The sequence below is a fragment of the Macrosteles quadrilineatus genome, unplaced genomic scaffold, assembly GCF_028750875.1.
Source record: "Macrosteles quadrilineatus isolate MER2022 unplaced genomic scaffold, UCM_ALF_1.0 Scaffold_3__2_contigs__length_128488019, whole genome shotgun sequence".
Taxonomy (NCBI): Eukaryota; Metazoa; Arthropoda; class Insecta; order Hemiptera; family Cicadellidae; genus Macrosteles; species Macrosteles quadrilineatus.
Window position 1 is genome coordinate 121306904 of NW_026542596.1, and position 14043 is coordinate 121320946.

At 41.5% G+C, this 14043-nt stretch overlaps 1 protein-coding gene across 1 annotated transcript in view; it reads right to left on the reverse strand.

Moving 5' to 3' along the window:
- The window catches only part of LOC128991023 (solute carrier organic anion transporter family member 5A1-like), a 90406-nt gene that overhangs the window by 20655 nt on the left and 55708 nt on the right, over positions 1-14043 (reverse strand). Inside the window, exons 3-8 of the mRNA XM_054413731.1 lie at positions 10431-10650; positions 9359-9500; positions 7906-7997; positions 7155-7279; positions 6550-6708; positions 287-484 (exon numbers count right to left, since the gene is read on the reverse strand). Of these exons, the coding sequence (XP_054269706.1) occupies positions 287-484; positions 6550-6708; positions 7155-7279; positions 7906-7997; positions 9359-9500; positions 10431-10636 (922 nt within the window). The 5' untranslated portion in view covers positions 10637-10650. The remainder of the gene's footprint in view (positions 1-286; positions 485-6549; positions 6709-7154; positions 7280-7905; positions 7998-9358; positions 9501-10430; positions 10651-14043) is intronic.

Consider the following 14043-nt stretch of genomic DNA (forward strand, 5'->3'; position numbering starts at 1 on the left):
GTCTTTTCGGAAAGAGAATTGATCTAAGTTTGACTTTGTATATATTAGAATTTGGAATATATAAAGATTTACTATGGTTGGTATCCTGAAATTAATGAAAAGAGGTTTACAATGTGTATCTGAGCATTCTCCAGCAATGCTTCGAACCGCCTTTTTCTGGAGTAAAAGGATGTCATTAATATGTGTGTCATTAATAGAATATTTTTTTTCCAACTGGAAAACAAAATTGATGCCATAGACATTAAGACCTACTTTAATGGACATGCTATAAAATGATAATAATAACCTATATAGATGGAAGAGTTGTCTGCCTTGACATGGTCGTCTATGTAGGTAGTGCCCAGTGTAAAGAGAGGCGAACCCCCGCAACCGAGGAGTAGCTGAGCAAGGACAAACAGCATGACGGGGCCTCGGTTGCTGGGCATGCCTTCTATACAGTTCTCCCTTAGGTTGTTGTGTGGCCCTAGAGGAGGCGATGACAGGCCTACAACAGAACATCGGTATACAGAAATAGCAAATAATTGTACACTAATTAATAGGGAAATAAGTGTTTACCAGACGAGTATGGTTGTTCCCATAGTTACCATACCAGTGCAATAAACAGATTTGGACGAGTGGCGTACAATATTTTTTGCCATACCACTCTAAACTAACAAAACGATAAAAAAATCTGTACAAATCCACCCACCCAAATATTTCCACCAACTAAAGGACTTAACAATCACTACTCATACTAAAAAGAGGTTACGTTTTCATTTGTAACCACTGATTGCCAAATTATTATCAGCTGGTGTCCGGTAAAAATGCATTACAGTACAGTACGTATATATACGTATATAGTACGTCATGAAATCCTGTTTCATTAAGCAGGCAACAAACGTCTGTTTTCTGGACTAAATCCTTTTGTGGAAAGTCAGAAAATAGCAAATACCTAATATTGGCTAACAATACCCCCTGCGGTTTCGGGGTTAGAATAGGATCGCAGCCCTCCCGGGCTTGTCGTAAGAGGCGACTAAAAGGGTGACTGAGGTCCTCACTGGGAGTCCCTGGGAGTGCCCCTGTTGTGTTGCAGGGGTTGATGTGTGCTCTGCACTGCCGATGGGTATTCCCAGTGTGTCGTGAGGAGCCAGCCACTTCGGTCCTTGGTCAGGAAGTGCGGCATGGATGCAGAGGTCGGGCTCTGCATTGCAACAGGCGACCCCCGGCACGTCAGGTATCCGGTGCTGGGCAAACGGAGGTCGGGCCCCGGGAACTGGGGTAGGGGATTGTCCCCGAGGGTATACCCGCTCCTGACTAAATCCGGGCCGTCTCTTGCCGCACGATGCGCTGGTAAACACATGTATGGCTTGTCAAAACCCCCCACCCAACACATTATTTAACAGCAGCTCAAATGAGCAAAAATCGAAGTCGGAAAAGGAGTGGAGCCCTTTTGGGCGTAGCTCCAAGGTCAAGAGGTCGCCACCAGCGAACAACGTTAAGGCAACTCCACCGCCTGCAACCTTTAAGGGCTCAAATGAGTTCCCCCCACTAAGATCTCCTTTGACAAGTGGAGAAGGAAAAGTAGACGTTGAACCGGCGTTGACGGGAACCCTCCTGGAAAGTACAGCGCCGAAAATCAGCCCCCAGAGGTCGGATCCCGAACTTCAGCGTTACCGTCAACAATACGACGATGCTGATGAGGAGGAGTCTGACCTCCTGGTAGAGATGATGGACCTCATCAATAATATGGAGGGAACCTTGAAGCTCCGGACCAACGTAAACCGGTCAATCAAGGACGGTCTCCCAAAGGTGAAGGATCGGGTTGCCCGAGTTCTCGAAATTAAAGGCTTGATGAGACAGGCTTTAGTTAATGAACGGGAGCTTGTGAACCAAGTTTTATCCCCTAAACTGAACGACAAGGGCGGGAATCAAAGGAAACGGGCAAGGAGCTCACCAGCGGAGAGCCCCGATCTTCCTGAATTGGCCAATCAGCCTCTGTCAGATGTCGAGCAGAAGGTCGAGGACAGGGCCACCCAGATGACACCCCCTACTGAGCACACTCCAGCTCTAAAGAAGCGCCCTCAGCAAACCAGGGAGCTTGCCTCTCTCCCAACGGTTGACGGAAGCAGCTCTATGAACTCTGCTGTGGCCCCATCAACTGGGTAACTGGGAGAAGAGGCTTTCCCGCAAAGAGGAAATTGAGACAAATGGGGGCTGTCTCTAACAAAGAACCTGCAGCAAGAGATCGAAAGATTGCTGACCCTGCTCCGGCGAGGGAGGTTCGTGGAAAGGCCACCCCTGTTTCAAAGAAACCCAGGCCGAGAAAGCCCAGGGCTGAGGCAATCCTGATCAACCCCTTAGGGGGGCGCTCTTTTGCTGAAGTCTTGGGTCGACTCAAGTCTAAGGCCAAGCCAGAGGAGACGGATACGATTGTTAAGTCAATCAGGTGTACCCAGAATGGGAAAGTTCTCCTCGAGCTGGGGAAATCTGGTGACCGAGTGGCTTTTGCTGCAAAGGTCAGAGAGGCTCTGGGGGACCACGGTACTGTTCGGGAACTCGAGCCTAGGACTTCGGTGGAGATCCGGGACCTTGACGGTCTTTCGACTGAGGCTGAAGTCAGGGAGGCTATCAACAAGGCCATCCCTGATATCCAAAATGCCGACTCCCTTAAAGTATGGCTTACGCGGCCCAACCGCAGCGAGCAACGCATAGCTATCGCTGAAATGCGAAACCAAGATGCCAGCAAGCTGCTTAATCTCACACACCTGAGAATTGGATGGGTCAATTGCAGGCTCAGACGGAGGGTGGTTGTACCGCGATGCTTTCGCTGCCTCGGGTTTGGTCACTCTTCCCGAAACTGTAAAGGACCCGACCTATCCAAGAACTGTTTCAGGTGTGGCGGCTCGGGCCACAACAGGAAGAACTGTACCGCAGCAGAGCGTTGTTTTCTCTGCGCAGAGAAAGGCCAAAAGGACGCCTCATTAGGTCACATTCCAGGGTCTGGGCGATGCAGTGTTTTCAAGGCTGCACTCGACCTTGAGAAGGCTAGGTCTAGGAAGTGAGGATTCTCCAGGGTAACCTTGAGAGGTCCAGAACGGCTGACTCCCTCTTAGATCAGCTGGCCCAAGAGATCGGTGCGGACACCCTTCTGATCAGCGAGCAGTACCGTGACAGGGACCCACACTTCTGGTTCCCAGATTCTCTTGGTACTGCCGCTTGTTGGGTTTGAAACAGCACGGAAGCACCAGTGCGAGATCACGGACGCAGCCGAGGCTTCGTTTGGGTCAGGTGTAGGGACGTCACGTTTTTTAGTGTCTACCTTACCCCCAACGAGCCAATTCGGGAATTCCGTCTGAAGATTGACCGCTTAGAAGACAGTGTACGGGGTACCGTTGGGCATGTCGTTGTTGCTGGTGATTTTAATGCGAGGGCTGTGGAGTGGGGTATGACCTCTACAAACTCCCGGGGGAAATACATCCTGGACTTTGCCGCCAGGGCCGGACTTGTCGTCTTAAACGAGGGCGACACGCCTACTTTCCGGCGCCCCGGCATGAGAGGTACGATCCCCGATATCTCCTTCTCGTCGGAATCACTACTAGCACGGATCTCCAACTGGAGAGTCATCGAAGACCTCATGGCAAGTGATCATCAGTACATCGTTTTTGATATACTGGATGAACACCATAATCAGGCGCCTGTATCACGATCTGGACCACGCCGATGGAATACGGACAAGCTGGATGTTGAGAAGTTCACTGACGTAATCTCACGGGGAGCGCTGGTGAATTCTGCTGCACCTGTTGACGCCGAGGCATTGGTAACGTCCACGATGGAACTGATTGTCTCGGCTTGTGACCAGGCCATGCCACGCAGGGGACGCCGTCGCGATAAGCAAGCTGTGTACTGGTGGACTTTAGAGATCTCGAACCTTCGGAAAGCTTGTCTGAAAGCCAGACGTGCCGCTATGAGGGCCAGAAGATTCCCGGATTTCGAGGCTAAGTCAGCGGCTTATAGGGCTGCGAAGAAAGCTCTTCGTCGGGCTATCATCAGGAGCAAGGTTAGCTGTTGGAGGAGGCTTCAGGAGGATGTTGACTCTGATCCTTGGGGACTGGGCTACAAGGTTGTAACCCAGAAACTCGGCGCCCGATCACCACCTTCCGTCATGGAGGGCACCGCCATGGACAGGATCGTCACCGCCCTCTTTCCGTCTCATCCTCGGCGGCCTTTTTTCGACTATGGCGAGGTAGGGGACATTCCACTCTTTAGCATTAAAGAGCTGGAATCATCTGTCCTCTCCCTGAAAAATAGAAAAGCACCTGGTCCTGATGGTATTCCCAGTGAGGCTCTCAAGAAGGTATTCTCAGTTAACCCCCTCTTACTGCTGAGAATGTACAACACATGCCTGTGCGAAGGGGTTTTCCCAACTCCTTGGAAAAGACCTAGGCTTGTGCTAATCAGCAAGGGGAAAGGTGACCCGAATATGCCGTCGTCTTACAGACCCCTCTGTATATTTTATGTGGCCGGAAAACTCTTCGAGAAACTGATCCGCTGCCGCCTGACGTCTGCCGTGGAAGCTGCCGGAGATTTGTCTCCTTGTCAGTACGGCTTCAGAAAGGGTCGGTCAACAATCGACGCGATATCCGAGGTACACAGAGCGGTAGAGCGTGCCGAGAGCTTCAATCATTACTCTCGCCGTATCGTGCTTCTTGTTACGCTAGATGTCAAGAATGCTTTTAACTCGGCGAGATGGGTCGATATGTTGAGCGCGTTGAGGAACAGCTTCCGCGTACCAGCATATCTGTTGAGGCTGATCGAGGACTACCTGCGCTGCAGAACTCTTAATTACGAAACTAAAGATGGTTCGCGGACGATGGATGTTACTTCCGGTGCCGCGCAAGGTTCGATACTCGGCCCAGATTTGTGGAACGCTGCCTACGACAGCCTTCTGAGATCTGAGATGCCAGAGGAGACCGTTTTAGTTGGGTACGCCGATGACGTCGCAGCCCTCATTGCTGCACGCAACGTTGAGCTAGCCCAACTGAAACTGAACCAAGTCATGCGCGTTGTAAACGCCTGGATGACTGATCATGGTCTGACACTCGCTCTGAGCAAGACAGAGATCGTCATCCTCACGAAAAAACGGATTGAAACCATCGTTCCGCTACGAGTTGGGAACCTAGTTGTCCAAACCACGCGAACCGCCAAGTACCTTGGTGTCATGGTGGACAACAAGCTGAGCTGGAGGGACCAGATCTTCCGTACGGCGGACAAGGCTGCTAGGAGTGTTGCTGCTCTTAGTAGGCTTATGGCCAATGTCGGTGGTCCCCGGTCCAGCTGTAGAAGACTACTGATGTCTGCAGTCCAGTCCGTGCTTCTCTACGGCTCTGAGGTGTGGGCAGACGCGCTTAACAAGGAGGCGTATAGGTTGAGGCTCGCACGAGTGCAGCGTCAGGCGGCACTCAGGGTCGCTTCCGCGTACCGTACGGTGTCCGAACCGGCTGTTTTGGTGATCGCTGGAGTTATCCCAGTCAAACTCTTGGCAGCGGAGAGGAAGGCAATCTACCAGAGACAAGGCTACATCGGAAAGGACGCTGCAAGAACAGAAGAGCGCTCCCGCACTTTTCAGATGTGGCAAGAAAGCTGGGAAAGGGAGACTCGAGGACGTTGGACTGCCAGACTCATCAGGCAGGTCCAACCGTGGGTAGAACGGCGGCACGGTGAGGTTGACTATTACCTCACGCAGTTCTTGTCAGGTCACGGCTATTTTCAGTCGTACCTGCACTTGATGGCCAAAACGAATTCACCTGACTGCATTTACTGCCCATGCATTCCCGACGACGCGGAACACACTTTTTTCCACTGTCCACAATGGGATATGCTTCGCCAGGAGGCCATTCAACATCTTGGGGTGCTGTCGATTGAATCGATCTGTGAGACCTTGCTGAAGGGTGAGGACAACTGGGACTGCTGGTCGCACTTTGTCCGGAATGTCCTTCAAGCTAAAAAGAATGATCTAGATCGGAACATAGTCTAGATTTGATAAGAAATAAACGGCTAGACACGGCGTAAGCCCCTCGGGCGTAGGCAAACTCGGCCTAGTTCTGATGAAGTGCGACAAGTGTTCCCAGGCTAGTGTCCGAAGAGTAGAGGAGGTTTTTAGTGGGTAGTCTCTGGGCCTTAAGCCCGTTGGAGTCCCACACTACAGGCTAGCATCCTGTGTGCATAAATGCATTTTCCCACCTCTCCCTAAAAAAAAAAAAAAAATATTGGCTAACAGTACAAGATACAGTGGAACCTTGACATGTTAAAGAATCTGTTCAGTCTTGGGTGAATACTTTCAAAACAACAGATTCACTTTCAAGCCTCTTGCCTTATTATTATTGAAACACAATTTAGTCAGTAGTCACAGAATAACATATGGTAGGATCACAAGTTTTAGGAGAATCATATAAATTTGATATATCGAGGATTTTTATTTATAAGGTGTGATTTATCAAGGCTCCACTGTTCAATCAAAGAACAAAATAAGAACGTCCAAGTCCTGGTGTATTTTCAAAACAATTCCTTTACCTGAAGACAGCCGACCAAAGTCCATCTCCTGTTCCCGGACAGGGACTACCCTGCAGATATTGTCTGAAGTGGAGTTGGGGTGTGTGGAAGTGTGAAGTGGCTCGGCTGTGAAGTGTGGCAGCATGAAGATCAAGGAACCAATCCCCATGATGACCGCACCTAATAGACAAAAGTAAATTAGTCTACAATTACAATAGATTTTGTCAGGCTGGTATTTGAATCTTGTGATAGTACAAAAGCCTTACTATTCAAAGTCATCCAGCTCAAACCTTTGTATAGGCCTAATTGACCAATCTCAAAATTATAGCTTTCTACTTCATATGCTCTAGACTTTTCAACCCTACTAATCAGTTTTGAGAACAATCTAAAGACAACTAAGGAGTTCTAAAGATATTAATAAAGTTAGTTATACACTGATTAAAGGTATATCTTTATAAATCACTACCATGATCCATCTTATGCATATAAAGCTAACTTTGAGATAAATCCTGTTCACAACTGGGTTGGATATCAAAAGTAAAACTTCCTCTACCCAAGATGAGGTGTCGTATATTATTTCAAAGATTTGTTTTGGATATATTGATGTTTTTAGAATAATCACTCACCAATGCCTATCCAGACGGGAATGTGCCTGCGACTGCCGAGATAACTGACAAAGATGACGGTGATCACGTTGCCGATCTCATACGACGACGCGATCAGACCTGATAGACTTGAAGGAATCTCAAACCTGTACAATTATTATGCTATCAATATTCTATAATGTATGTAATGGAAAATACTACACTCAGTCATTATCTTGGAGATCAGTAACTAACCCAGATATGAAAAAAACATGTTTATATTCAAGGGATTAAATTCCTTTTTTCCCTTACTTTGACATATTTCTTCATCGTATAAAAAAAAACAGTACAACTAAATATCCTGCTGAAAACATAACCTGCGACAAAAGTCATCTAAATATGAAAATATATTAGTGAACTCATACATAAATCATAAATTTCTACGTGGTTCTTAGTTGCAATTACAATGTGATGATAAAACAAGTGTGTGAATGCAACCAATGGTTTCTAAGATGAATGGTTGTAGCACATTAAAATCCTAGGTGCTTAATTTGATGCTATTTTCATAATTAAATCTTGTTTTTATAACAAAGCTACTATCATCATGGTAAGAGCTACGCCTGAGACCTGTCTACATTGAAAGTGTTGACCATCAAATAAAACTGAGAGTAATAATATCGTCACAGTATCTAACCCATCTTCGCATGATACGCTGATGATTGCTAATAATTTGTATGTTACAATTTGTATAATTTTTACACTTTTGAAAAATTGTTTAAAAAAATTACATTACCTTTTCTCTATGGTGGTGATGACAGAGTTGATATAGCCAGAGCTCAACGCTTGCTGCAGAGTTACGAGAAACGACAGGAAAAATACAAAAACCTGAAAAAATATGAAACATACATTTTTTCACATACCAATTGTGTATGGAAATATTTCTCAAAAACCTCTTTACCTTTTGAAACATCTGTTTCATGCTAATAAACTTGCACACACAAAATAGATTACAAGATATACACAAGGAAAGTATTAAACACATCATCAGGTTAATAGGCTATACTAAAAACTTATTTTGGAGGATGAAATACATTTATAAAATAGAAGGTACGTAAAATATTGCTAGATTTCATTTCCAAAACGAAAACCCACATACTGTACTGCAAGTTTTAATACTGCGCTGACAACCGACCAGTTCATGTTGCATGATAACCAATCATTTGGCTCGGTTGATCCTATTCTATTCCTGCACTAGAGAAGGCTATAGATCAACATTTTATTTGTTTCTAGAAAATCAAATTGTACATAAAGTATAAACTACAAAATCTATTGCGGACATTTTCCATCACGAATGTAAAATACAATACACAACGTTTCGGGATCTGGAATCTGATCCCGTCCTCAGGTGAAAAAAACTTAACTAACACATTACAACTAACAATACACAAACGCCCAACCTAAGTTGGAATACACTACAGAGGGTACAGAGATCCCGAAACGTTGTGTATTGTTTTTTACATTCGTGATTGAAAATGTCCGCAATAAACCTTTGAACAACATTAACTCACCATCACCAAAAATGAACTTCAAACAAAGAAGTACAAAATCTATATGGAAAATTTTTATACTAAATTATGTATTTAATTTTTCACCTTTAAAGCAAATAATGTTCGTTTTTAAGGTGGGTAGTTTCATGCTTACCAAGACATACTATATGCTGTTTAAATATCACTATTATTGTTAATATATGGTAAATAACATTGCCTGAGTATTGATGCTGGGAAGTGTAAATTACCCTTCCGTTGGAAGTTAATATTTATAGGTACTCCTAGAACTTTCAGCACCCTTAAGACTCCCTCTATGCAATTCATTGAGTAATATGCCACCAGTATATTACTCAAACACTCACACATACTCACTGTTTTATCCATAGCTTGTAAACAAACAAGTCACAATACGCTTGTATAGTGCTTTTGAGCATACAAACAAACAATATTGCTGTATTTCATCAATGTTTACTATAATACTACAGTAACTTACACGTAATGTGTGGTTTTGAGAGGTAGCCTTTCATTCGAGTATCAAGTCATAAACGAGTGAAATGCTTCTGGTAGTTAAAACTTTTTTTTTTTACAATGTCCCAAGAAGTCAATCAAGAGGGAGTCTAATGTAACAAAATAGCGAACAAAATATTAAAGTAAAGATGTATTAACTTAAACTTGACTAAATATTTTTTTAAGACTCACTTTAATACTAGCAAAGCCCTGTATGAGGAAGGGCCTACAGGCTAAGATGCCACAGTCTTGTATGTCCTGAGGTAAGATGGCCGCCACCTCGGCAAACGAAGGGTGACTTTTCTCTTTCGCCTCTGTCCGTGCTCTCTCATTGCTAGAACATCAGCAAAATAATCAGTAACAAAAACTAAGTGAAAAATATAATTTAGTCTATATTATAACACAATCTGATTAAAGTCATCCAACTAAGTTGTTTAAAAAAATAGAGTATAAGATGGACTGAAACAATAACAAATTTGCTGTGGCATCTCACAATTCAAAAACAAATTGAAGTCCTCATTAAAGAAATAAATGAAAATGTTCAGGACACATTTTGTAAAGGGGAGATGGAGAGAAAAAGATGCATTGCATTCGAGCCCTCCTGGACATACGGGAAGGACCCTGATTGAGAATTAAAGGTTCGGCTACACTAGACAGGAAAGGAAAAAGAGAGGACACTGAAATAAAAGGATAAAGGAACAAAACGTAACAGACAATTTCTGGTGTTAGCACAATACACGAGACACGGAATGGAAACTGTTAGGAAAAATTTATTTTGGGAGTATTTGCGTCCAGACAGCTGAACAATTCCCGATTGAAAGTGCATTAAGTTCCAATGTGTGTATTTTCTGTTTTGTTTCTAGTAGTGCAGCCCAAACACCTACAAAGGAAATAACACAACATGAGGAGAAACAAAATGCTACAACAAGAAAATCTTAACTGTACGCCCTTAGAAGGATTCACCGCATTCTGCGAGGGCCGTTTTGTGGTGTTTTGTTCACTCTGTTGAGTCCTGTCTAAAGTAGCAGTTTCGGTTCAATAATACACAATGCATTTACCAGAAACTTACCCGACTGTTTCTTTGTCTTACCCCTTAGACCGGAAGCTACCATTGAATCTAGTATAGAACAGTTGATGTTCCATGCCTCAGGAACAGTCAACAAAATTAGGTCAACTCTTTTTCCATCATAACGGAAAATATCTAGGATTATATCTTACAGACGATGTTAAACCAACCAATAGTAAAACCATCTAAAGTACATACTTGTCCACAAGTCCACTGGACGGGTTGCGACTGTGACACTTGATGACCGTGTCGTAGCACTGACTAGTCCCGGCGTCAGTGTCGGCCTCGGCGTCCGTGTCTGTCGTCTCTGAGTACAGCCCTGTCATGGTGTACATGCTCTCCTGGCGCCTGTGTCCGTGACACACTCCTCCTCCAGTGGCCACTCCACCACTGCTCACTGCCATGCTGGCTTATCTCCCTGTCAACACAAACAAACTGCTTGGTATTGAAGTTTATTATTTTGGCTACCCCTGATGATGGTTGAAGTGCTATCAATTTGTGGACCTTCATTTTGGTTTCAAACTGCCTGAGTGTAGTATTAATACATTGCAGCATATCAAATTTAGACTGCAAACTGTTTTTTTTTTATATATATTCCACACACACAGCATACCGTATATTACATATTGTATACAGAGTCCACAAAAAGTTAGGGAAGAGTATTTTTTTTATCACTGCAGATAGTGCAATTAAGCTTTATCCACAAGTGTTGCAACTGAAAATCTACCTTTTTTTAACAAACATAATTATTTTTATCGCACTAAGGGCAGTTTACAAGTAGTGAGAAGTAAATCTTCATCGAGGAAATCAACAAATATTTCCAACCAGAGATAATGATAGGAGATGCAGTATGGACATGGGTAATCAACGGACTGTGTTGACCAACTCGGCTATACTGTGTCTTATATTTTATATTTATTTATTGGTCCCTTATTTGTTAAGATTTGGAGTACTGAATTAGTATATATAAAAAAATAAACAACTAATTAAAATATGGTCACTCATATTCTTGCTTTACACCTCTTTATGAAACCAAAAATTAATATTACAAGTCAAACATATTACTTGATTACAATTCAATTTAGAAAAATAAACCCGGTTATTTAAGGGTGCAGTCTTAAACACCCAAAAAGATGAAACTCCCTTCTTAAAGACAATTTTGTAATCCACACACAGCCACATTCATGGATGATAAGCAGTCAAAATAGTTGTTAATCCTGAATAATAATATCGATCAATGAAGCTGACATTAATGGGTGTTGATTGATCGGGCCAGATTTGCCTAAGCTGATGGACTCTTGCGATTAGTGTTGTCCAAACTTTGTGTGGCTTCAGTCTCCTATCAAATGGTTCACAAACTTGCTCAATACCGTATGGAACTCTTCATAATTGTGTGTTGTAGAGTTGGTTTACGTATCAAAAATATTATTAGATTAGTACATAAAATATTCATATTTGTTTAGTTTTTTACTCCTTTTACAGGTTGTGTTTTTTTTTAAATTGTAGACTGGCTGCCTTTTTGTGTTTATTTATTTAAATGCTACAATACAGACTTATGTCCAATTTTTTCCAACTTAAGTGTATTTGCAATTTTTGTTTTTAAAAGACTGAGACAAAACTTTTACCTGTTCTGTTATGTTTTGTTTTGTTTAATAGAATAAAGACGTTGACTATGATAAGTAACTGTGGTCCATTTTTATCATTACCGTACAGTATAAGTAACTAACTTTATCCTTTACCAAAACTAAATAAAATGATTATTTAATAAATAATGTTAGATAATGTATTTAAAAATATTAGCCATCCTTTTACTGCACTAATGAAAAACCGTTATCATTAACACTCCAGTAAAACGTTGCTTAAACATAAAAACAAAATGTAGAAAAAGTGTGTGTCACTGTGTAAGGAGAGTTTTTATATCTCTGGTCATTAAAATCTGTTCTACAATTGGTTCTGACAAAAATATCTTATATTAGAGACATAAAATCAACTACACAAAATATGTTTAATATAGTTTACTAGGGAACCCGTGCGGCTCAATGAGCCGCATAGTATGAAACATAACACCGAGGATAGCGTTATGCTTAAATTCGAGTAATTCTAGTTACATCTTAGAGCTGATTGAAAACTTTTTAGAAACTAATTTTAAATATCTCTATTTGCGTCGTCAAGGATCACCTACATTATGTCTGCTCTCAGTTTTAACTGATATCTTCTAATGAATGCTAAACGTTTTGCTTCAATTCGAGTTAACATGTTGCAAGAAAGTTTGTCCAGCATTGAGAATTAAAGAAAACTGTTGCCTTACTAACTGATAACCCGTGTTAAATAATTTAAGTTGGGTAATTTTATTTCTTTTATTTGAGACATCCCCCTAAGCCAACCAATTTTTTTCGTATGGAATCCCGAAAAGTGGGATGGATATCAATCATTTCATGTGCTCTATTTTTTACTCACAAACTCCGGGTTACCAACTGCACAGCCATAATCTGTTTTGAATAGGCTAAAGCAGCAACACAATTGAAAGTTGGTTAACGTATTTTAACGTGTTGTCTGTCAGTCTCAGTGTAGCCTATAGGCTATGCCTCGCATCAGAACGTTCTGACGTTGTTCAGTGGAGTTTCTCTTAATACCTGTCCCAAAGTTTTGAAAGTATGGATTCATTTGTCGAAATAGGTTGGATTTAACTCTTGTAGCTATAAGATTTGGATAGCAATTTTCACTTTCTCTTTTTGAACAGCGTATATTATTTGCCTTCGAATCATAAAAATAAACTTGACCGTCCTTACTCGATTGTTGAATACATAAACACTAATTCCTTCACTTATGTTTGGTCTAATATTGCCACTAAAACTTTCAATGGAAAATTGGTTTTTGGAACTCCTTATTTTTTAGTTTAAATGTCTGGATTGTGTTGGTGAATTCAGTAAAAAAAACTTTGTATAAGTTTGTCCGAGGAACTGGCAACATAACCTAGAAATAAACAATCCATTTGAGTATTTTCTCAATTGCAGTAGAGGAGTAATACCAAAGTTTACAATAATACCCCCGCCGCAGCAAACCTGCCGACTAAGCGAATTTCCATTTGTCTGAATTGATTTTCAGTTAAATATTTTATAACATTAGGTTTAACGAGTACCTAGGTTTGCTGCTACAAGGAAACTAATAAAGTGTGTTTTTTAGTAAAATATTGATAGCTTAGTACAAAATAAATAAATTTGCCAAGTTTGATCAAAATATATCCATAAACAAGCAAACTACAACATTTGACAATATTCTCCATAAGAATAACATGGGAATTTTAAATTTACAATTTTTTAAATTTTCTCCGTTGCTAATAATCGAACAAAAATACTTTTATATACTAAATTATTTGTTTTTTTAAGCTCTTTAAAAAGGTCTAAAGAGAAATCGGGAAATTTTGTGTTTTGAGGGTCAAAAGTGAGAAAACCCAATTTTTACTCCATAAAACCCCCCGTAAAGCCCCGTTCCCATGGTCCGATCGTGCTGGTTCGCGAACTCATTCAAGTTTATCCCGCTTTACACCTTTAAACCAAATTTCATCAAAATCGGACAAAAATTACTCAAGTTATCGCGTTCACGGACGTATATATATATATATATATAAGTCTATATATATATATATATAGACTTTTTATATATATATATAGAATTTATATATATATATATAGAATTTTATATATATATATAAAATATATATATATAAACTATAAAAAACTATAAAAATATAACTATAAAATAGTTATAACTATAATAATAACTATAATAACTATAACTATAACTATAACTA